Source organism: Ranitomeya imitator, chromosome 2, assembly GCF_032444005.1.
Source record: "Ranitomeya imitator isolate aRanImi1 chromosome 2, aRanImi1.pri, whole genome shotgun sequence".
In the NCBI taxonomy this organism is placed as follows: domain Eukaryota; kingdom Metazoa; phylum Chordata; class Amphibia; order Anura; family Dendrobatidae; genus Ranitomeya; species Ranitomeya imitator.
In genome coordinates this window covers 265,714,210-265,739,457 of record NC_091283.1, presented here as the reverse complement: position 1 = coordinate 265,739,457, position 25,248 = coordinate 265,714,210, and the positions used below count along the sequence as shown (strand labels likewise).

The 25,248-nt window shown below is 43.2% G+C and overlaps 1 protein-coding gene and 1 pseudogene across 1 annotated transcript in view; one reads left to right on the top strand and one right to left on the bottom strand.

The window, feature by feature from the left end:
* The window catches only part of LOC138663039 (oocyte zinc finger protein XlCOF7.1-like), an 82,734-nt gene extending 58,334 nt beyond the window's left edge, over nucleotides 1–24,400 (top strand). Inside the window, exon 4 of the mRNA XM_069749097.1 lies at nucleotides 19,082–24,400. Coding sequence (XP_069605198.1) covers nucleotides 19,082–20,781 — 1,700 coding nt within the window. The 3' untranslated portion in view covers nucleotides 20,782–24,400. The remainder of the gene's footprint in view (nucleotides 1–19,081) is intronic.
* On the bottom strand, nucleotides 799–17,383 carry LOC138663041 (piwi-like protein 1; annotated as a pseudogene).
* Nucleotides 24,401–25,248: the final 848 nt, after the last annotated feature.

The following is a 25,248-nucleotide window of genomic DNA, read 5'->3' as shown; positions in this document are numbered from 1 at the left end:
ACTGATGGGTCCCTGACCCCCCTGTCCAAATGTGAACACTTACCAAAGGCCAATGTCTGTATGCCTGGGTGAATGTGGACACCTCTGTTCAGTAAAGCCTACATATGAGTTGGCCGGGACCAAGTGTGATGAGATGCAATTAAAAACCACATGGTGATGGGAGGAGTGCGCAGTCAGTAAGCTAACATAGAAATGATAAAAAAAAAATGACAAAAAAAAGACAAAAAAAACATGTCATTTCCATGGTTATTTTTTAAAGACTCTGCTGATAACCCCAAACAGGCCATTTGCAGCACCTGCCATGCCCGCATCAGCAGGGGTAGCAAAACAACCAGCCTGACCACCACCAGCATGATCAGGCACATGGAAGCAAAGCACCCGACTCCAGGTGACACCACTGCTTCTTCCACTGTTTTGCGTAGAAGCCAATCCCCAGTCCACCGTGCATGTGAAGATGCCTCTAGCCCTGCACCTGTTGTTGCCCACAGTCAAGCAGCACCATCCTTAAGCCCGTCCACGTCCTTGTCCCAGCACAGCCTTCAGTTGTCTATACCCCAGTCTTTGGAATGCAAGCGGAAATGCCCATCCAACGCCCCATAGACCACAGTCCTAAATTCTAAAAACTTATTTTCTGCTTGCTCTCGAAATGTTGCCTTTAGTGTCGTTGAGACGGAAGCTGATGGCGGCAGCCGTCCCAAGGTACTAAGTCCCCAGTCGCCACTATTCGCCCCGGTTAATCTTGATGCGCATTTGCTGTGTGATCTTCAACAGGTTCTGCAGATGAGCATTCGCCGAGTCCTAATTTCTCCGGGTGTAAAAGAGCAGCCAATTATTCATATCTCGGGGGCTGATCAGGACGGGACCCCTCTGCTCTTGCAACCAATCAGCAAAGTGTGGATTATATTCAGCAGATTTGTCTTTTTGCATGATATATATCCGGAGGTGCGATTCTCCCTTCGAAATGTTCCAGTTCGCTATCGAAATAAATTCCCGTCACATAGTTCTTTCTGAACTCTCTCTTATCCTTGTGTATGTAGTTCATGAACTTCCCAACTTGCCGCCCCCTCTGTTCTGGTGTTAAGCGGGTGTGAACGGCCAGGTCTTTTATGATGTTTAAGTCGTTTCTCATTCTGTCGGTCAGACCTGTTAGGTTACAGAACTCTGGCACCAGTATGATGGCTCCATCTGTGGCTCCCGGCGTCGACCTCTGGGGGATGTTCACGATTAGCGGCTGGATCATGTCTTTCACTTGTTTATTATATTGGTTCTTATACACCGTGTTCCAAATTATTATGCAAATTATATTTTTCTCGTTTTTTCCTAAATGATCGGTGCAAATGACATTCAGTCTAATAGAAGTCATCACCCGTTAAATTATACATCACATTTTATTGAAGAAACATCCCAATGATAACCGTATAATCTCCAAAAAGAATTAAAACTTAAAATGCACTGTTCCAAATTATTATGCACAGTAGAATTTCTAAACATTTGATGTTTTGAAGAACTGAAAATGCTCATTTGTAGAATTTGCAGCATTAAGAGGTCACATTCACTGAACAAAAAAGCTATTTAACTCCAAAACATGCTAGCAGGCCAAGTTACATATTAACATTATAGGACCCCTTCTTTGATATCACCTTCACAATTCTTGCACCCATTGAACTTGTGAGTTTTTGGAGAGTTTCTGCTTGTATTTCTTCCCTCCCAGAGCTGCTGTTTTGATGTGAACTGCCTCCCACCCTCATAGATCTTTTGCTTGATGATGCTCCAAAGGTTCTCTGTACGGTTGAGGTCAGGTGAAGATGGTGGCCACACCTTGAGTTTATCTCCTTTTATGCCCATAGCAGCCAATGATTCAGAGGTATTCTTTGCTGCATAAGATGGTGCATTGTCATGCACTAAGATGATTTTGCTCCTGAGGGCACGTTTTTGCCTTTTATACCATGGAAGAAAGTTGTCAGTCAGAAACTCTATATACTTTGCAGAGGTCATTTTCACACCTTCAGGAACCTTAAAGGGCCCTACCAACTGTTTCCCCATGTTTCCGGTCCAAAACATGACTCCTCCACCTCCTTGCTGACGTCGCAGCCTTGTTGGGACATGGTGGCCATCCAGCAACCATCCACTACTCTATCCATCTGGACCATCCAGGGTTTTTCTACACTCATCAGTAAACAACTGTTTGAAATTTAGTCTTCATGTATGTCTGGGCCCACTGCAACTGTATCTGCTTGTGAACACTGTTTAGGGGTGGCCGAATAGTAGGTTTATGCACCACAGCAAGCCTTTGAATGATCCTACATCTTGAGGTTCGAGGGACTCCAGAGGCACCAGCACCTTTAAATAACTGTTTGATGCTTTGTAATGGTATTTTATAGAAATAGGAGGAAAACTGAGTATAACGGATTAAGAACAAAATACTTTATTATTAAATCTGTCACATGACAAGCAGTACAAAAATCTATATATTAAAACCAGAAAAGGATGTATGGACGATCCCCGGCACCATTAACCCCCCATAAATGTAAGAAATAACTCAATGGCAATACACCAACTCTCCATATGATATACAAATGCAACGACCAAGTGGTTTACATGAACATAGTAAATATACTATACATATACTAGAGCAGCGCTTACCAGGATATATAATAAAGTAACAAAGCTGGGTGGCTGGTGGTACCGGGTTGGATCTTGCAGACACCCCAACGTACGTTTCGCCTCTTTTAGTACACAGCTTTTTCAAGGGGATACCGCCATAGCTCAACAAGGACCTTTTATGAGTCATATAGCGTCACATGGGGCCGGTCACATGTTGTGAAGCGGCCAATAGTATTGGCATAAGCGGCGCATGCGTCCCGCAACCCGCAGGTCCTGCTCCGGCCGACGGCGTCAAGCACAGACGCGCACGCGCAGCGACAGGACGTCACCGCGCACGCGCGAGAGGCCAGGGAGACGCCGCAACCGAAGGAGGAGACCGCGGCAGCCGAGCGCATGCGCACAGCCAGGTAACCATAGCAAAAAGGCACACACATCCTCAGAGATGCAATATCCACGACAGATAAAGATAATCCTCTGATGCAATCAGGTTCCGTGGATCATAGTGAGTCTCTGGCTGATATTTACAACAGGTAGTCCTTCTGTGGATGTGATGCCTCCGCACAGCATATGTCATTGCCAAAACATCAAGCTCGATCTGAATTTATGCGATGCCTCAGAGTCACTATAGGTATAAATAGGCGTATTTAGGTCCGTGTCTTGAGCTTAACTAAAGATATAAAGAGAAATCAAGCAAATTATTAAAAACACTATAAAAACACAAAAAGATCCATACCAGGATCCCGGGAGAGCAAGATATTACAGGAATGGGGACGATTTCATGACCCATTGGAAAAACGTATTAAGTCACAGGAATGAAGCAAAGCTCAATGACTCATTTAGCCCATTAGGTACCATTGTATTGAGGCGCACAATCCAGCTTGCCTCTCGTTGGGCTAAAAGTTTTTTATAGTTCCCACCCCTAACACCCAGGTGTAGACTTTCGATCCCCCTGACCCGAAGGGACCCCGCGTCACAATCATGGAAAGTCCTGAAGTGACGCGGAATCGTCTTCAGCCCAGAGGGATCGACCACCGTTCTGGCCACGCCAATGTCTCGAACGTGCTCACGCACCCTAACCCTGAACTCCCGAGACGTAAGGCCTATATAGATCTTAGGACAGGCACATGTGGCATAATAGATGACATTTTTTTGTGCCACACGTAATGTGCTGTCTAATTTGGAATTGTCTCAGCCCGTCGGAGGTTTCAAAGGTAGAGGTGCGTTGGACATTGGCGCATGCCACGCAGTGGCCACACTGAAAGCAGCCCAAGGGGGGGCCCCCTGGTGCCAAAAATGTTAATAGGTGGAATATAATGACTCCTGACTAATAGGTTGCCAATATTTGGTTCCCTTCTAGCAGTCATGGCAGGAAAGTCGCCTAAACTGGCCCCCAGGGCGGGCTCGGTCTTCAAAATAGACCAATGCTTGTTCAGAATGCCCCTGATGTTAGACCATTCATGGTTATAGGTACCAATGAACCTAATGGTATCCTTCTCACCTCCTCTTTTGTGTCTCTTGGTTGCATATAGCAAGTCACCCCGCCGAGTTTTCCTTGCTCTATCAAATCCACGCTTGATGCATCTACGGCTGTAGCCGCGTGCCTCAAAGCGGGATTGCAAATCAGCTGCTTGATTGTAAAATTTCTGATCAGTTGAGCAAATCCGTCTTACTCTCAGGAACTGTCCGACCGGGACAGCTCTGATGGTGGCAGGGTTATGAGCCGAATCCGAATGAATCAAGGAATTGACGGAAGTTGGCTTACGAAATACATCAGTCTGGATACACCAAGCATTATCGAGTTCCAGTGTGATGTCCAAAAAGTCAATCCTAATCGGATTGTGTTGGTAAGTCAATCTGATATTGTATTGATTCGTGTTCAACCTACACATAAAGTCCTCGAGCTGCTGTGAAGTCCCCGCCCACATGAAAAAAATATCATCAATGTAACGAAGCCAGCACAGCACATGGTCGGCGGCCCCTGCGCACTCGTCGCCAAATAAGAATCTCTCCCAGTACCCCAGGAAGAGATTAGCGTACGAGGGCGCGCAGGCCGCACCCATGGCTGTGCCGCGCTTCTGTAAATAAAATGCGTCTTTAAAGACAAAAAAGTTATGGGTTAGGATAAAACACAGCAGCTCGAGGATCAGTTCACACACAGAGCTGTCCAGGTCGAAGGTCCCCAAGAAAAAACGAACCGCTTCAAGACCGTGTGTATGGTCTATGCAGGTATACAGAGTCTGTATATCGGCGGTGACTAGCAACACTTGTTGATCCACCGAGACGCCATCGACCCTCGTGAGGAAGTCCGCAGTGTCGTGCACATACGATTGTAAATTTTCTACCAAGGGTTTTAAAAAGTAGTCGATAAATTTGCATATAGGGTCAGATAGACCCTCAATGCCGGACACTATCAGACGCCCAGGAGGGTCGACGATATCTTTGTGGATCTTAGGCAGGAGGTAGAAGGTTGGAGTCTTGGGGGACCTGACCATCAACCCCTCCAACATCCTTTTGTCTATAATGCCCTCCTCGTGAGCTCTTACTAAGATTTGCTGCAACTGAGATGAAAATGAGGTCACTGGATTGTATGACAGTTTTGTATATGTATCAGTGTCTTTCAACTGTCGATAAGCTTCTTTTTCATATTTATGACATGGCCAGATCACGATGTTTCCCCCCTTATCCGCTGGTTTATAAACCACGTCCTTATAAGATTGTAATTCTTCCAGAGCCTTATTATTGTGATTCAGTGAAGAGGTATTTGGAAAGCCTTTAACAAATACCTGTGTGAATTGGTGTGAGTTGCTGAATTGGGGGTAGCTATATTCATAAGGGTTAACTTAGGGTGGGGGCTCATAGTTAAGGGTTTATAAGGGGCAGCTGTTTGGGGCTCAAGTCCTTTTTGGAAGTGCATTTGAACAGCAAGGTTGATTGCTGTTGAGGGGAACTAGGAAAAAAAAAAAAAAAAAATCTCTATAAATCTTCAGCAGAGCGAGTGTGAGCGAGCTGAGTGTGACCAGAGCGTAAGTGTGGACGGTGGTAAGTGTGACTTGTGATTCAGTGACTTTGGAGTCAGGGAGTTTTCAGGGGAGGAATTACTGAATTGCTGTCTGATTTTTATTAATACTTTGTATTTATTTTTTTTTTTTTATTGAACTGTTCTGTCTGGTGCAATCCCCATTAGGAAATGTGCTCCACTCTTGTTAATGCCATCCAGTGCACATCTTACCACATGTATGCAATCCTTGAGCAGCCGATCGAGGGTGCATACTGCTGTGCGAGATGTGAGCACGTTGTGCATTTGGAAACCCAGATTCTGACTCTAAATGTGCAGCTGGCAACACTGAGATCCATAGACAACATGGAGAGGAGTCTTCTGCTCACGGAGCAGACGCTCAATGGGACAGATGAGGGGGGGGATGGTGGGATGGAGCTGCAGGACAATGAAGTAGCAAGCTGGGTGACAGTTAGGAAGCGGGGTAGAGGGAAGAGTGCCAGGGAGGCTAGTCCTGATCTGGAACACCCCAATAAGTTTGCTAAGTTGGCAGATGAGGGGGGTGCCAGTACAGGGGTAGCACTGCTGCAGCCAGGCATGTCCTCTGAAAGCCGGAGGAGTGACTGCTCCAGTAAGGAGGGAAATAGGAGAGCAGGGCAGGCCAGACAGGTGCTGGTAGTGGGCGACTCAATTATTAGGGGAACAGATAGGGCAATCTGTCACAAAGACAGGGATCGTCGAACGGTGTGCTGCCTACCTGGCGCTCGAGTCCGACACATCGCTGATCGGGTGGACAGATTATTGGGAGGGGCTGGTGAGGACCCAGCGGTCATGGTGCACATTGGCACTAATGACAAAGTTAGAGGTAGGTAGAAGGTCCTTAAAGATGATTTCAGGGAATTAGGCTGCAAGCTGAAAGCAAGGACCTCCAACGTGGTATTTTCCGAAATACTGCCGGTACCACGTGCCACGCCAGAGAGGCAACGGGAGATTAGGGAGGTTAATAAGTGGCTCAAGAATTGGTGTAGGAAAGAGGGGTTTGGGTTCCTGCAGAACTGGGCCGACTTCTCAGTTGGCTACAGGCTCTACGCTAGGGACGGGCTGCACCTCAATGGGGAGGGTGCAGCTGTGCTGGGGGAGAGAATGGCTAGAAGGTTGGAGGAGTGTTTAAACTAGGAATTGGGGGGGAGGGTATTCATTTTATAGGAGGGGAAGATAGTGCAGACAGAGTCCTGGGCACAAATAAGGAAGTTGGGGGTGGCGGTGGCATGGGGGGTGGGGTCAGAACAGTTAATAATTTAAGAAATAGAAGTATAGAGAGGAACATAAAGTGCATGTATACTAATGCCAGAAGCCTCGCCAACAAAATGGACGAATTAGAACTAATGTTGTTAGAGCATAATTATGACATGGTGGGGATATCTGAAACGTGGCTGGATGAGAGCCATGACTGGGCTGTTAACTTGCAGGGCTATAGCCTGTTCAGAAATGACCGTACAGATAAGCGAGGGGGAGGGGTGTGTCTATATGTAAAATCATCCTTAAAACCCATCCTGCGCGATAATATAGGTGAATTTAATGAAAATGTAGAATCCCTGTGGGTGGAGATAAGGGGAGGGGGAAAAAATAATAAATTACTGATAGGGGTTTGTTATAAATCTCCAAAAATAATGGAAGCAATGGAGAATATCCTAGTAAAGCAAATAGATGAAGCTGCGACTCAAGGAGAAGTCATTATTATGGGGGACTTCAACTACCCTGAAATAGATTGGGGAACAGAAACCTGCAGTTCCAGCAAAGGTAATCGGTTTTTGACAATTATGAGAGACAATTACCTTTCACAACTGGTTCAGGACCCAACAAGAAGGGGGGCACTGCTAGACCTAATATTAACCAACAGGCCAGACCGCATATCAAATATAAGGGTTGGGGGTTACTTGGGAAATAGCGATCACAAAATAATAAGTTTTCATGTATCCTTTAAAAAGATGTGTAGTAGAGGGGTTACAAGGACACTAAACTTCAGGAGGGCAAATTTCCAACGGATGAGAGAGGATCTTGGTGCAATTAACTGGGACGATATCCTGAGACACAAAAATACACAGAGAAAATGGGAGACGTTTATTAGCATCCTGGATAGGACCTGTGCACAGTATATACCGTATGGGAATAAACATATTAGAAATAGGAGGAAACCAATATGGCTAAATAGAGCTGTAAGGGGCGCAATAAGGGACAAAAAGAAAGCATTTAGAGAATTTAAGGAAGTAGGTAGTGAGGAGGCATTAAATAAATACAGAAAATTAAATAAATTCTGTAAAAAGCAAATCAAGGCAGCAAAGATTGAGACAGAGAGACTCATTGCCAGAGAGAGTAAAAATAATCCTAAAATATTCTTTAACTACATAAATAGTAAGAAACTAAAAAATGATAGTGTTGGCCCCCTTAAAAATAGTCTGGGTGAGATGGTGGATGAGGATGAGGAAAAAGCCAATATGCTAAATGACTTTTTTTCATCAGTATTTACACAAGAAAATCCCATGGCAGACAAAATGTCTAGTGATAAAAATTCCCAATTAAATGTCACCTGCTTAACCCAGCAGGAAGTGCGGCGGCGTCTAAATATCACTAAAATTGACAAATCTCCGGGCCCGGATGGGATACACCCTCGAGTACTGCAGGAATTAAGTACAGTCATTGATAGACCATTATTTTTAATCTTTAAAGACTCCATAATAACAGGGTCTGTGCCACAGGACTGGCGTATAGCAAATGTGGTGCCAATATTCAAAAAGGGAACAAAAACTGAACTCGGAAACTATAGGCCAGTAAGCTTAACCTCTACTGTGGGTAAAATCCTGGAGGGCATTCTAAGGGACGCTATACTGGAGTATCTGAAGAGGAATAACCTCATGACCCAGTATCAGCACGGGTTTACTAGGGACCGTTCATGTCAGACTAATTTGATCAGTTTCTATGAAGAGGTAAGTTCCGGATTGGACCAAGGGAACCCAGTGGATGTAGTGTATATGGACTTTTCAAAAGCTTTTGATACGGTGCCACACAAAAGGTTGATACATAAAATGAGAATAATGGGGATAGGGGAAAATATGTGCAAGTGGGTTGAGAGCTGGCTCAGGGATAGGAAACAAAGGGTGGTTATTAATGGAGCACACTCGGACTGGGTAGCGGTTAGCAGTGGGGTACCACAGGGGTCAGTATTGGGCCCTCTTCTTTTTAACATATTTATTAATGACCTTGTAGGGGGCATTCAGAGTAGAATTTCAATATTTGCAGATGACACTAAACTCTGCAGGGTAATCAATACAGAGGAGGACAATTTTATATTACAGGATGATTTATGTAAACTAGAAGCTTGGGCTGATAAATGGCAAATGAGCTTTAATGGGGATAAATGTAAGGTCATGCACTTGGGTAGAAGTAATAAGATGTATAATTATGTGCTTAATTCTAAAACTCTGGGCAAAACCGTCAATGAAAAAGACCTGGGTGTATGGGTGGATGACAAACTTAAATTCAGTGGCCAGTGTCAGGCAGCTGCTACAAAGGCAAATAAAATAATGGGATGCATTAAAAGAGGCATAGATGCTCATGAGGAGAATATAATTTTACCTCTATACAAGTCACTAGTTCGACCACACTTAGAATACTGTGCACAGTTCTGGTTTCCGGTGTATAAGAAAGACATAGCTGAACTGGAGCGGGTGCAGAGAAGAGCGACCAAGGTTATTAGAGGACTGGGGGGTCTGCAATACCAAGATAGGTTATTACACTTGGGGCTATTTAGTTTGGAAAAACGAAGACTAAGGGGTGATCTCATTTTAATGTATAAATATATGAGGGGACAGTACAAAGACCTTTCTGATGATCTTTTTAATCATAGACCTGAAACAGGGACAAGGGGGCATCCTCTGCGGTTGGAGGAAAAAAGGTTTAAGCATAATAACAGACACGGATTCTTTACTGTAAGAGCAGTGAGACTATGGAACTCTCTGCCATGTGATGTTGTAATGAGTGATTCATTACTTAAATTTAAGAGGGGACTGGATACCTTTCTGGAAAAGTATAATGTTACAGGGTATATACACTAGATTCCTTGATAGGGCGTTGATCCAGGGAACTAGTCTGATTGCCGTATGTGAAGTCGGGAAGGAATTTTTTTCCCTAATGTGGAGCTTACTCTTTGCACATGGGGTTTTTTTGCCTTCCTCTGGATCAACATGTTAGGGCATGTTAGGTTAGGCTATGGGTTGAACTAGATGGACATATAGTCTTCCTTCAACCTTAATAACTATGTAACTATGTAACTATGTAACTGTCGTTGAGTCAAATTGTCAAATTTACGTCTAGTTGACAATTTTTTCAGATCTTCTGTCACTAACCTTGTGAAGATCTCAACGGCAGGACATAAGGAAAAGGGGGGAAACCTCGTAGATCTGGGCATGACTGTTGCTGGGAACCTACCTGGATGTGGATAGTCTGTTCATCGAGGAGGTCCTCCAGATTTTGCAGTGCCTCCTTCTCCATCTCGGTCAGCGTTTCATTAGTCGATGCTTCCTTATAGTGTAGTTTCTTTAAAATAAGCTTCCGGGAGAACAGATGTAAATCTTTCAATGCTAGAAAATAATAAAAGGAGTTAGTGTTGGAGAAGGTCAGGCCCCTCCCAAGAACATCCAATTGGGCATCCGAAAAAACACGAGATGACAAGTTATGTACCTGCAGCCCGCCCTGGGATCCAGACGCAGGCCTCCCCCCCCCGAAGGGCCCTTTTGCTTAGCAGCCTGTCGGGTAACCACTCCCTTAACGGGCGGATTCAGCGTGGTCGTCTCACCAGAGGGCTGTGGATGGGATGTATGTCTCTCAATGTGATGCATATGATTTTCTCAAAGTAGATCTTGACCGAGAATACGAGAAGGGTCTATCACGAGGGCGAGATCTATCATTAGGTCCATGCCATCTGTATACATGGCTATTCAGCCTATCATTTGCATCCCTTTTAAATTTCTTGGTCTTAATAGTCTGTATATCATTGACCCATTTCTGTAACTCTGCATCCATGTCATCGTTAAACTTTTTAAGAGTCTCTGCGGTCATATCTCTCTTGAGAGTGAGTTGTAAGGCCTCCATTTCTGTTTCAATGTCATTTAAGTTTTTGGAATCTATTTCTTTTAATAGCTCCATGTGGCCCCTAGAGCAGGTGTTTGAGCATTCCTCCCATCTAGCTTTAATCTCCTCATCCAAAATTGGAAATGAGGGAAACACCTGCACTCTAAGGCCACGAGGGATGAGCCCCTCCTCCAAATACTTTTCCAAAAAGGCCTTATTCCACCATACTCTCGTACGTTTGCGTAGAAGTTCTTTAAATTGAGCCATAGTTTCCTGAAGGTCATTATTCGCCCCATTAGCTCCCCCATTACCATCATCCTTGACCGTTTGATTAATTTGGGCACGCCAAATCGAGTCTTGTGCCCTATAGTCCATGGAAGACCAGCAAAATACTGTGGAGAACACAGTTACAATTAATAACATCAGAATGCCAGGAACCCACATAATGACTAGGTCCTATCTAAATTGCACAAGACAATACCTCTCCAAAGAGAGCCATATGTTAACCCACTCCATAAATACATAGAAATAGGAGGAAAACTGAGTATAACGGGTTAAGAACAAAATACTTTATTATTAAATCTGTCACATGACAAGCAGTACAAAAATCTATATATTAAAACCAGAAAAGGATGTATGGACGATCCCCGGCACCATTAATCCCCCATAAATGTAGGAAATAACTCAATAGCAATACACCAACTCTCCATATGATATACAAATGCAGCGACCAAGTGGTTTACATGAACATAGTAAATATACTATACATATACTAGAGCAGCGCTTACCAGGATATATAATAAAGTAACAAAGCTGGGTGGCTGGTGGTACCGGGTTGGATCTTACAGACACCCCAACGTACGTTTCACCTCTTTTAGTACACAGCTTTTTCAAGGGGATACCGCCATAGCTCAACAAGGACCTTTTATGAGTCATATAGCGTCACATGGGGCCGGTCACATGTTGTGAAGCGGCCAATAGTATTGGCATAACATCTTGATCTGGCCATGTCATAAATATGAAAAAGAAGCTTATCGACAGTTGAAAGACACTGATACATATACAAAACTGTCATACAATCCAGTGACCTCATTCTCATCTCAGTTGCAGCAAATCTTAGTAAGAGCTCACGAGGAGGGCATTATAGACAAAAGGATGTTGGAGGGGTTGATGGTCAGGTCCCCCAAGACTCCAACCTTCTACCTCCTGCCTAAGATCCACAAAGATGCCGTCGACCCTCCTGGGCGTCCGATAGTGGTCTATCTGACCCTATATGCAAATTTATCGACTACTTTTTAAAACCCTTGGTAGAAAATTTACCATCGTATGTGCGCGACACTGCGGACGTCCTCACGAGGGTCGACGGCGTCTCGGTGGATCAACAAGTGTTGCTAGTCACCGCCGATATCCAGACTCTGTATACCTGCATAGACCATACACACGGTCTTGAAGCGGTTCGTTTTTTCTTGGGGACCTCTGACCTGGACAGCTCTGTGTGTGAACTGATCCTCGAGCTGCTGTGTTTTATCCTAACCCATAACTTTTTTGTCTTTAAAGACGCATTTTATTTACAGAAGCGCGGCACAGCCATGGGTGCGGCCTGCGCGCCCTCGTACGCTAATCTCTTCCTGGGGTACTGGGAGAGATTCTTATTTGGCGACGAGTGCGCGGGGGCCGCCGACCATGTGCTGTGCTGGCTTCGTTACATTGATATTTTTTTCATGTGGGCGGGGACTTCACAGCAGCTCGAGGACTTTGTGTAGGTTGAACACGAATCAATACAATATCAGATTGACTTACCAACACGATCCGATTAGGATTGACTTTTTGGACATCACACTGGAACTCGATAATGCTCGGTGTATTCAGACTGATGTATTTCGTAAGCTAACTTCCGTCATTTCCTTGATTCGTGCGGATTCGGCTCATAACCCTGCCACCATCAGAGCTGTCCCGGTCGGACAGTTCCTGAGAGTAAGACGGATTTGCTCAACTGATCAGAAATTTTACAATCAAGCAGCTGATTTGCAATCCCGCTTTGAGGCACGCGGCTACAGCCGTAGATGCATCAAGCGTGGATTTGATAGAGCAAGGAAAACTCGGCGGGGTGACTTGCTATATGCAACCAAGAGACACAAAAAAGGAGGTGAGAAGGATACCATTAGGTTCATTGGTACCTATAACCATGAATGGTCTAACATCAGGGGCATTCTGAACAAGCATTGGTCTATTTTGAAGACCGAGCCCGCCCTGGGGGCCAGTTTAGGCGACTTTCCTGCCATGACTGCTAGAAGGGAACCAAATATTGGCAACCTATTAGTCAGGAGTCATTATATTCCACCTATTAATAACATTTTTGGTACCAGGGCCCCCCCCCCTTGGGCTGCTTTCAGTGTGGCCACTGCGGGGCATGCACCAATGACCAATGCACCTCTACCTTTGAAACCTCCGACGGGCTGAGACAATTCCAAATTAGACAGCACATTACGTGTGGCACAAAAAAATGTCATCTATTATGCCACATGTGCCTGTCCTAAGATCTATATAGGCCTTACGTCTCGGGAGTTCAGGGTTAGTGTGCGTGAGCACGTTCGGGACATTGGCGCGGCCAGAACAGTGGTCAATCCCTCTGGGCTGAAGACGATTCCGCGTCACTTCAGGACTTTCCATGATTGTGACGCGGGGTCCCTTTGGGTCAGGGGGATCGAAAGTCTACACCTGGGTGTTAGGGGTGGGAACTATAAAAAACTTTTAGCCCAACGAGAGGCAAGCTGGATAGTGCGCCTCAATACAATGGTACCTAATGGGCTAAATGAGTCATTGAGCTTTGCTTCATTCCTGTGACTTAATACGTTTTTCCAATGGGTCATGAAATCGTCCCCATTCCTGTAATATCTTGCTCTCCCGGGATCCTGGTATGGATCTTTTTGTGTTTTTATAGTGTTTTTAATAATTTGCTTGATTTCTCTTTATATCTTTAGTTAAGCTCAAGACACGGACCTAAATACGCCTATTTATACCTATAGTGACTCTGAGGCATCGCATAAATCCGGATCGAACTTGATGTTTTGGCAATGACATATGCTGTGCGGAGGCATCACATCCACAGAAGGACTACCTGTTGTAAATATCAGCTAGAGACTCACTATGATCCACGGAACCTGATTGCATCAGAGGATTATCTTTATCTGTCGTGGATATTGCATCTCTGCGGATGTGTGTGCCTTTTTGCTATGGTTACCTGGCTGTGCGCATGCGCTCGGCTGCCGCGGTCTCCTCCTTCGGTTGCAGCGTCTCCCTGGCCTCTCGCGCATGCGCGGTGACGTCCTGTCGCCGCGCGTGCGCGTCTGTGCTTGACGCCGTTGGCTGGAGCAGGACCTGCGGGTTGCGGGACGCATGTGCCGCTTATGCCAATACTATTGGCCGCTTCACAACATGTGACCGGCCCCATGTGCTGCTATATGACTCATAAAGGGTCCTTGTTGAGCTATGGCGGTATCCCCTTGAAAAAGCTGTGTACTAAAAGAGGCGAAACGTATGTTGGGGTGTCTGCAAGATCCAACCCGGTACCACCAGCCACCCAGCTTTGTTACTTTATTATATATCCTGGTAAGCGCTGCTCTAGTATATATATAGTATATTTACTATGTTCATGTAAACCACTTGGTCGTTGCATTTGTATATCATATGGAGAGTTGGTGTATTGCCATTGAGTTATTTCTTACATTTATGGGGGGTTAATGGTGCCGGGGATCGTCCATACATCCTTTTCTGGTTTTAATATATAGATTTTTGTACTGCTTGTCATGTGACAGATTTAATAATAAAGTATTTTGTTCTTAACCCATTATACTCCTATTTCTATGTATTTATGGAGTGGGTTAACATATGGCTCTCTTTGGAGAGGTATTGTCTTGTGCAATTTACATAGGACCTAGTCATTATGTGGGTTCCTGGCATTCTGATGTTTGTAATGGTATTTTAGCAGCTGCTCTCTTAATCCAATGAATTTGTCTGGCAGAAACCTTCCTCATTATGCCTTTATCTGCATGTACTCTGTGCTCTGTTTCAGTCACAAATCTCTTCACAGTATGATGATAACTCCTAAGTTTTAGTGAAATATCTAATGTTCTCATACCTTATCCAAGGCAGAGAGATCCTTTTTATTTCCCATATTGCTTGAAACCTGTGACCTGCTTAATAATGTGGAACATCATTTTTAAGTACTGTATATACTCGAGTATAAGCCGACCCGAGTATAAGCTGACCCCCCTAATTTTGACACAAAAAACTGGGAAAACTTAATGACTCGAGTATAAGCCTAGGGTGGAAAATGCAGCAGCTACCGGTAAATGTCAAAAGTAAAAATAGGTACCAATAAAAGTAAAATTAATTGAGACATCAGTAGGTTAAGTGTTTTTGAATATCCATATTGAATCAGGAGCCCCATATAATACTCCATAAAGTTTGATGGGCCCCATTAAATGCTCCATATTAAAATATGCCCCATATAATCCTGCATAAAGGGTAATAAGGGCCCCATAAGATTCTCCATAGACACATTTGCCCAATATAATGCTCCACAAACGTTGTGGCCCCATAAGATGCTCCATACAGTCACTTGCCCCATATGCTGTGGCTGCGATAAAAAAAAAAATTTAAAAAAAATCACATTTTCACCTCTCCGTCGCTCCGGACCCCGGCAATTTCACCTGCTCCTCGTTCGGGTGCGGCTCCGTCTAGCACTGACGTTCAGCAGACGGCACGTACTGACCATGTCACCGCGCCCTCTGACCTGAACGTCACAGCCAGAGGATGCTGATGAAGGAGCCGCACCGGAATGAGGAGCGGTAAATATCGCGCAGGACTGCGCTCCCCCTCCCCGTATACTTACCTGCTCCTGGCGCGGTGCAGTCCCTGCTTCTCTCGGCGGTGCATTTTCTTCCTGTACTTAGCGGTCACCGTTACCGCTCATTACAGTAATGAATATGTGGCTCCACCCCTATGGGAGGTGGAGCCGCATATTCATTACTGTAATGAGCGGTACCATGTGACCGCTCACTACAGGAAGAATATGCAGCGCTGGAAGAAGCAGGGACGTGCAGGGACCGCGCCAGGAGTAGGTGAGTATAATTAGACAGCCCCCGCTCCCCCTCCCCTGCCGACCCCTGGGTATGACTCGAGTATAAGCCGAGAGGGGGACTTTAAGGCCCCAAAAATGGGCTGAAAATCTCGGCTTATACTCGAGTATATACGGTAGTTTTCCTTTAATTAGAATCACCTGGAAAACTAATTATCACATGTGTTTAAGATTTCAGTGATCCATAGAGCCCTGAGACACAATACCATCCACGAGTTTATTTGAAAAACAAAACAATTAAATCTTTATTACACTTAAATCCAATTTGCATAATAATTTGGAACACACTGTAGTAGTCCACAAAGCTGATCTCGCTTCCATCTGCCTTCTTGAAGGTGGACGCTGTAGTCATGTTCCAGGCGATCTCGTCTATACGGTAGGTTTTAGTGTTGGACTTGGTGAGGACGATCTGTCCAATCAGCTCCTTCCAGCAGGCATCCTGGAACCTCTGAGAGCCACATGAGGAGTAGAGGCTGCTCATGATGTCGTGCACAGTCTCGTTCCTGAGGACTTTATGGCTGACATCAATGCTCATCAACATCAGAGGTGTCAAACTGCATTCCTCGAGGGCCGCAAACAGGTCATGTTTTCAGGATTTCCTTGTATTGCACAGGTGATAATTTAATCACCTGCACAGAATGATTCCAGCACCTTGTGCAATACAAGGAAATCCTGAAAACATGACCTGTTTGAGGAATGCAGTTTGACACCTCTGCTCAACATGACGCTGGACTCGTACTGGAGGATGGAGGTGGAAAATCCCGGGCAGATGGCGAGTCGGTGGGCTCAGACTTCGGTGGCGTCTCTCGGGTTGCAATAGTTGCTTCCTATCTGCTTCATATCCATTATCTTCAGGAGTCTTCGAGAAATGATGTTATAGAAATTGAAGCAGGTGGGCGAGGTCGGTGGAAGCTCGTTGGTCAGGGTGATTGTTATCCGCACGTTCTCTCCATTTCGAGTTTGGCTGATCACTTCGGTGACCTTATTCAGTCTTTTTGGTAAAAACAACATGGTTCCATCAAACGCCCGCGCCTTCCTTATGGTTTTTTCTTGCTGTACAGGAGTCCATACCGAAAACGCTTGGACTTAATGGCGGGGTTGAAGTCAACGTGATACTGGTACAGGGCCCGCAGTGGTCGGGACACCAGTAAGATGTGGTTGGTCGCAAGAGCAATCTTGGTTCCAGAGGCACCATCTTTCGGTTTTTGGACATGTTTGATAGTCTGCCGGGTGTTCACCCCGACATCATGGAGGTCATGCCTACAGCCGCACTGTTCCCCAATAGACACTTCTGCATGTCCAGCTGACACCTGCAGAACCTCGAGCGATGGTCTCTCTGCTGCCGGCGGACCTCTCTGGCACCCTCTTCCGACGAGCAAAGGCTCAGGCGCTGGCTGCTGAGATCTGACTGCTCGCCAGAGTCCTTGGGGCTGCTGTACCTGTCCAGATAGTCTTTGTGGGGCCTGCTCCTGCACACGAGCTCGGCCGCGGACCAGGGATCTTGCTCGTCAGCTCATCTTTTACTTCATACAAGAACCACGCACTAGTGTGTATTGTGGACACAAAAGTCACAGTAAATCAGCAAGTGCTAGTCAAAAAATGAAAAAATACAGGGTATTTAGTTAATACTTTTTTTGCAAAAAAAGTATGTTAAGCTGTTTCTACAAGACTGGGGAGTCCACCACTCCTCTGTGGGTCATTTGCATTATAGCTGTTCTATCTTGCAAGTTCTGCATGGATATTTTCTCTCTGAGCCCTGTTCACACAGGTACTATACAGATGATCAGGTTTTTAAATACATCAGATAGGGATTATATACATTAGACAGGACTGCTCTATTATTGGTATACCTTGGCGATTGGTGGAGCAGCTTAACATACTTTTTTTGCAAAAAAAGTATTAACTATATACCCTGTATTTTTTCATTTTTTGACTAGCACTTGCTTATTTACTGTGACTTTTTTACAACAGAGTATTTTTTCACCTCTCTGTGCGCTTTTGTGTCTTCAAGTTCTTTAGTGGTGTGAACAGGTTTATACAGACTTGTTCACTGTGCAAGTAGCCCATGTGTTTTTGGTTTCACTAGTGTGTATTGTGCCTAGTTTTTAATGAGGCCTTCATCAATGTTTCCTCATTCTCCACCACTAGATCACCATGGTGAACATGTTGTATGCTGCTACAGCCATTCAATTTTTGGGCAACGGTGTCTATGATACTAACCATAAATTTTTTTTTAAAGCTTTAACCACCATGGGGAAATGTTTGTCAGCCCATACACTTAGTGTATGGGCATTACAAGTGTAGGAGAAACGCTCCTTTCAATTGGGCCTAGGTTTTAATGAGGCCTTCCTCCACCTCTTATCATTTCCCACCACTAGATCACCAGGGTTCATGTGTTCCGTGCTGCTACAGACAATCCATTTTTGGCAAGGGTGTCTAGGATGCCCATAGTATGTTTTTAGTCAATGTATCCCCCTTGGGGAAATGTTTGTCAGCCCATACACTTAGTGTATGAGCATTACAAGTGTAGGAGAAACGCTCCTTTCAATTGGGCCTAGGTTTTAATGAGGCCTTCCTCCACCTCTCATAATGGGCTCGTTGCTCGGGTCGAGCACCCGAGTATACCAATCTGCTCTACCCAAACAAAAGCACCCGAGCATTTTAGCGCTTGCTCATCACTATTGGAGAGTGAAAATTACACATTTGCCATTTTATTACCCAGCACATAGTGCCCAGATTGTGCTCCAGGTGACAAACACCGTAAATTAAGTAGATTCTTCTCACTATAATATTGCTATATACAGGGATCCTAAATGTTGTTTGAGCACACTGAAAGACTCAGAAGTGAGAGTGGATTTTGCTGGATTGGTTTTCAGAAACTCTGTTGCTTTTCAACAGCCTTTGAGCCACTAATAGTGTGGAACCTCTGTTTTTCCATTGACAGATGATGGACCTGAGTGGGGACTTGTTTTTTCTGAGATGAGAATTGACATTATTTTCACCTACATAACATTGATTGTTTTATTTATTCAATATTTGGGAGGCAGAATGAAAGAACATTTGAATGCCACACACTACTGGTTCATCCAACAAGGTTTTCTATGACTGTGAACTGTCATGGTCTTGGTAAATAATTAAAGTTTTTGCATAGTAGAAATGTTCAAAAATATAAAACTCAAGGATATTGTATATAAAAAAAATGTTTTTTATCTTAGCAGATGACTGTACCGGGAGATCAGAGGGACAGCTGACATCTTCAATTTTTAAATCTGATGATCTTGAGAGCCTACAAGATACAACTGAAGTGAATGCCATTACTTCAGATATATCATCATCCATTCACAGCAAAGATCTGTCATCTGATCCTATGAAACAGGTCCCATCTTCTGATTCATTACTGACTACTATGGAAAGTCAAAGTCGCAAAAGAGGCATTAAAAAACAAACTGCTGCTAAAGCAAAGAAGTCATTTTCATGTTCAGAATGTGGGAAATGTTTTAAGAACAAATCACATTTTGTTTCACACCAGAGAACTCACACAGGGGAGAAGCCTTTTTCATGTTCAGAATGTGGGAAATGTTTTAAGAACAAATCACATTTTGTTACACACCAGAGAACTCACACAGAGGAGAAGCCTTTTTCATGTTCAGAATGTGGGAAATATTTTATCCAGAAATCAGATTTGGTTATTCACCATAGAACTCACACAGGGGAGAAGCCTTTTTCATGTTCAGAATGTGGGAAATGTTTTATTTCCAAAGGGAATCTTGTTAGACACCAAATAACTCACACAGGAGAGAAGCCTTTTTCATGTTTAGAATGTGGGAAATGTTTTACTTCCAAAGGGTATCTTGTTAGACACCAAATATCTCACACAGGAGAGAAGCCTTTTTCATGTTTAGAATGTGGGAAATGCTTTAACCAGAAAGGGCATCTTGTTAGACACCAAATATATCACACAATAGAGAAGCCTTTTTCATGTTCAGAATGTGGGAAATGTTTTAAATGGAAACCAGATTTGGTTAATCACCATAGAACTCACACAGGGGAGAAGCCTTTTTCATGCTCAGAATGTGGGAAATGTTTTAAATGGAAAGCGCTTCTTGTTCGTCACCAGAGAACTCACACAGGGGAGAAGCCATTTTCCTGTTCAGAATGTGGGAAATGTTTTATTTCCAAAGCGCATCTTGTTACACACCAAATAACTCACACCGGAGAGAAGCCTGTTTCATGTTCAGAATGTGGGAAATGTTTTACTTCCAAAGGGCATCTTGTTAGACACCAAATATCTCACACAGGAGAGAAGCTTTTTTCATGTTTAGAATGTGGGAAATGCTTTAACCAGAAAGGGCATCTTGTTAGACACCAAATATCTCACACAATAGAGAAGCCTTTTTCATGTTCAGAATGTGGGAAATGTTTTAAATGGAAATCAGATTTGGTTAATCACCATAGAACTCACACAGGGGAGAAGCCTTTTTCATGTTCAGAATGTGGAAAATGTTTTAAATGGAAAGTGCTTCTTGTTAGTCACCAGAGAACTCACACAGGGGAGAAGCCTTTTTCCTGTTCAGAATGTGGGAAATGTTTTATATCTAAAGGGCATCTTGTTACACACCAAATAACTCACACAGGAGAGAAGCCTTTTTCATGTTCAGAATGTGGGAAATGTTTTACCTCCAAAGGACATCTTGTTAGACACGAAATATCTCACACAGGAGAGAAGCCTTTTTCATGCTCAGAATGTGGGAAATATTTTAACCAGAAAGGGAGTCTTGTTTCACACCAAAGAACTCACACAGGAGAGAAGCCTTTTTCGTGTTCAGAATGTGGGAAATGTTTTAACCGGAAATCATATTTGGTTAGTCACCAGAGGTCTCACACAGGGGAGAAGCCTTTTTCCTGCTCAGAATGAGGGAATTGTTTTAAATGGAAAGCGCTTCTTGTTAGACATCAAAGAACTCATACAGAGGAGAAGCCTGTTTCCTGTTCAGAATGTGGGAAATGTTTTAACTGGAAAGTGCTTCTTGTTAGACATCAGAGCAGTCACAGAGAGGAGAAGTCTTTTTCATTTTCTTAATGTGGGAAATATTTTACTTGGAAATCAACTGTTAATAAACAACAGAGGCGTCAGATAGGGGAGAAGCATTTTTTATGTTCTGAATGTAGGAGATGTTTTAACTAGAAATGGCATCTTGTTAAGCACCAGAGAACTCACACAGGGGAGAAGCCTTTTTCCTGTACAGAATGTGGGAATTTTTTTAACAGGAAAGCGCTTCTTGTTAGATATCAGAGCAGTCACACAGAGGAGAAGCATTTTTCATTTTCTTAATGTGGGAAATATTTTACTTGGAAATCAACCGCGGCATCCGGGTCCTGCAGGGACGGAGATGGCTTCACAGCGCCTGCTCAGAGCAGGCACTTTGAAGCCTGGAGCTCTGCGTGTCTGATCGCTGATCTGACACAGTGCACAGCAAAGTGTCAGATCAGCGATCTTACACTATAACATGATGCCCCCCCCCCCATACCCCCCAGGGGCAATGTTATAGTGTAAATAAAAAAATATTCACATGTGTAAAATAAAAAGTAAAAAAATTCCCCCCCAAAAAAAAAATATTGTTCCTATAAATACTTTTCTTTATCTAAATTAAAAAAAACAATAAGTACACATATTTAGTATCGCCTCGTCCGTAACGACCCCACCTATAAAACTTGCCTGCTAGTTAACCCCTTCAGTGAACGCGGTAAAAAAAAAAGCGCGGCAAAAAACGCTTTATTATCATACTGCCAAACAAAAAGTAGAATAACATGCGATCAAAAAGACAGAAATAAATAACCATGGTACCGCTGAAAATGTCATTTTGTCCCGCAAAAAACGAGCCGCCATACAGCATCATCAGCGAAAAAATAAAAAAGTTAGTCCTCAGAATAAAGCGATGCAAAAATAATAATTTTTTCTATAAAATAGTTTTTATCGTATAAAAGCGCCAAAACATAAAAAAAATTATATAAATGAGGTATCGCTGTAATCATACTGACCCGAAGAATAAAACGGCTTTATCCATTTTACCAAACGTGGAACGATATAAACGCCTCCCCCAAAAGAAATTCATGAATAGTTGGTTTTTGGTCATCTGCCTCACAAAAATCGGAGTAAAAAGCGATCATAAATTGTCACGTGCCTGAAAATGTTACCAATAAAAACGTCAACTCGTCCCGCAAAAAACAAGACCTCACATGACTCTGTGGACCAAAATATGGAAAAATTATAGCTCTCAAAATGTGGTAACGCAAAAAATATTTTATGCAATAAAAAGCGTCTTTCAGTGTGTGATGGCTGCCAATCATAAAAATCCACTAAAAAAACCCGCTATAAAAGTAAATCAAACCCCCATTCATCACCCCCTTAGGGAAAAATTAAAAAATTTAAAAAATGTATTTATTTCCATTTTCCCATTAGGGTTAGGGTGAGGGCTAGGGTTGGGGCTAGGGTTAAGGCTACAGCTAGGGTTGGGGCTAAAGTTAGGGTTAGGGTTTGGATTACATTTATGGTTGGGATTAGGGTTAGGGGTGTGTCAGGGTTAGAGGTGTGTTTGGATTAGGGTTTCAGTTATAATTGGGGGGTTTCCACTGTTTGGGCACATCAGGGGCTCTCCAAACGCGACATGGCATCCGATCTCGATTCCAGCTAATTCTGCGTTGAAAAAGTAAAACAGTGCTCCTTCCCTTCCGAGCTCTCCTGTGCGCCCAAACAGGGGTTTACCCCAACATGTGGGGTATCAGCGTACTCAGGACACATTGGACAACAACTTTTGGGGTCCAATTTCTCCTGTTACCCTTGGGAAAATACAAAACTGGGGGCTAAAATATAATTTTTGTGGAAAAAAAAAATCTTTTTTATTTTCACGGCTCTGCGTTATAAACTGTAGTGAAACACTTGGGGGTTCAAAGTTCTCACAACACATCTAGATAAGTTCCTTGGGGGGTCTAGGTTCCAATATGGGGTCACTTGTGGGGGGTTTCTACTGTTTAGGTACATTAGGGGCTCTGCAAACGCAGTGTGACGCCTGCAGACCATTCCATCTAAGTCTGCATTCCAAATGGTGCTCCTTCCCTTCCGAGCTCTCCCATGCGCACAAACGGTAGTTCTCCCCCACATATGGGGTATCAGTGTACTCAGGACAAATTGGACAACAACCTTTGGGGTCCTATTTCTCCTGTTACCCTTAAAAAAATACAAAACTGGGGGCTAAAAAATAATTTTTGTGGGAAAAAAAATAATTTTTATTTTCACGGCTCTGCGTTATAAACTATAGTGAAACACTTGGGGGTTCAAAGCTCTCACCACATATCTAGATAAGTTCCTTAGGGGGTCTACTTTTCAAAATGGTGTCACTTGTGGGGGGTTTCAATGTTTAGGCACATCAGTGGCTCTCCAAACGCAACATTGGCGTCCTATCTCAATTCCAGTCAATTTTGCATTGAAAAGTCAAATGGCGCTCCTTCCCTTCCGAGCTCTGCCATGCGCCCAAACAATGGTTTACCCCCACATATAGGGTATCGGCATGCTTAGGACAAATTGTACAACTTTTGGGGTCCAATTTCTTCTCTTACCCTTGGGAAAATAAAAAATTGGGGGCGAAAAATCATTTTTGTGAAAAAATATGATTTTTTATTTTTACGGCTCTGCATTATAAACTTCTGTGAATCACTTAGTGGGTCAAAGAGCTCACCACACATCTAGATAAGTTCCTTAGGGGGTCTACTTTCCAAAATGGTGTCACTTGTGGGGGGTTTCAATGTTTAGGCACATCAGGGGCTCTGCAAACGCAACATGGCGTCCCATTTCAATTCCCTTCCGAGCTCTGCCATGCGCCCAAACAGTGGTTTACCCCCACATGTGGAGTATCAGCATACTCAGGACAAATTGTACAACAACTTTTGGGGTCCATTTTCTCCTGTTACCCTTTGTAAAATAAAACAAATCGGAGCTGAAGTAAATTTTTTGTTAAAAAAAAGTTAAATGTTCATTTTTATTTAAACATTCTAAAAATTCCTGTGAAACACCTGAAGGGTTAATAAACTTCTTGAATGTGGTTTTGAGCACCTTGAGGGGTGCAGTTTTTAGAATGGTGTCACACTTGGTTATTTTTTTTATCATGTAGACCCCTCAAAATGACTTCAAATGAGATGTGGTCCCTAAAAAAAAAATGGTGTTGTAAAAATGAGAAATTGCTGGTAAACTTTTAACCCTTATAACTCCCTAACAAAAAAAAATTTGGTTCCAAAATTGTGCTGATGTAAAGTAGACATGTGGGAAATGTTACTTATTAAGTATTTTGTGTGACATATCTCTGTGATTTAATTGCATAAAAATTGGAAAATTGCAAAATTTTCAAAATTTTCGTTTTTTTCATAAATAAACACCGGTAATATCAAATAATTTTTACCACTATCATGAAGTACAATATGTCATGAGAAAACAGTGTCAGAATCACCGGATTCCGTTGAAGCTTTCCAGAGTTATAACCTCATAAAGGGACAGTGGTCAGAATTGTAAAAATTGGCCCGGTCATTAACGTGCAAACCACCCTTGGGGGTAAAGGGGTTAATAAACATCAGAGGCATCACATAGCGGAGAAGCCTTTTTTATGTTCATAATGTTGGAATAGTTTTACCCAAAATTGAATCTTCTTAAATGGGTTGTCTCTTGTCATTTCTCATGTTTGCTGACAAAAGGATAAAACTAAACTTTATTAATTCTAAATGTAAAACTATACCCATAATTCACTCCCTGAAGGTTAGTCAGTAGGTGACTATTAGAAAAAACATGTACCCCACATTTCATTATATAGGGTGAGGTGACGTATACACACTCACTCTCCAAGCCTCTCATTTCTACGGGTTTCATCGTCCTCACAAAGGCGACTCATCAGGAGACTATTTAATATTGAACTATATTCAAGTGAGACTAAACAAAAAAAAACTAAAATCATGTATCATGTTATCCGAAACATTCAGAAAACTAGCCACATATTGGCAGATCTCAGACCTCAAACTAAATACTTCATAAGTTTATAATTATAAGCCACTCCAGTGTCAGGAATAGATAGTATGTGACAATACAGTATAATTCTTGTGTTTTCCTCCTATAGGGACTAGTTTGGTATTGTAACAGCTGTTAATTAGTAGTGCAGACAAATTGTCCTAGACTAGACTTCCAATATCTACCACTCAGGGAAAACTCACCTGCTCCAAAGATCAATAGCAGCTTCTAACTAATGGCCATGCTGCGGTCTGTCAAGGAATGAGTGCAATAACGTTGTAAAGACTAGGGATGTGTGCACTCATAATGTCTGGAAGATCTGTGCCATTATTTAGT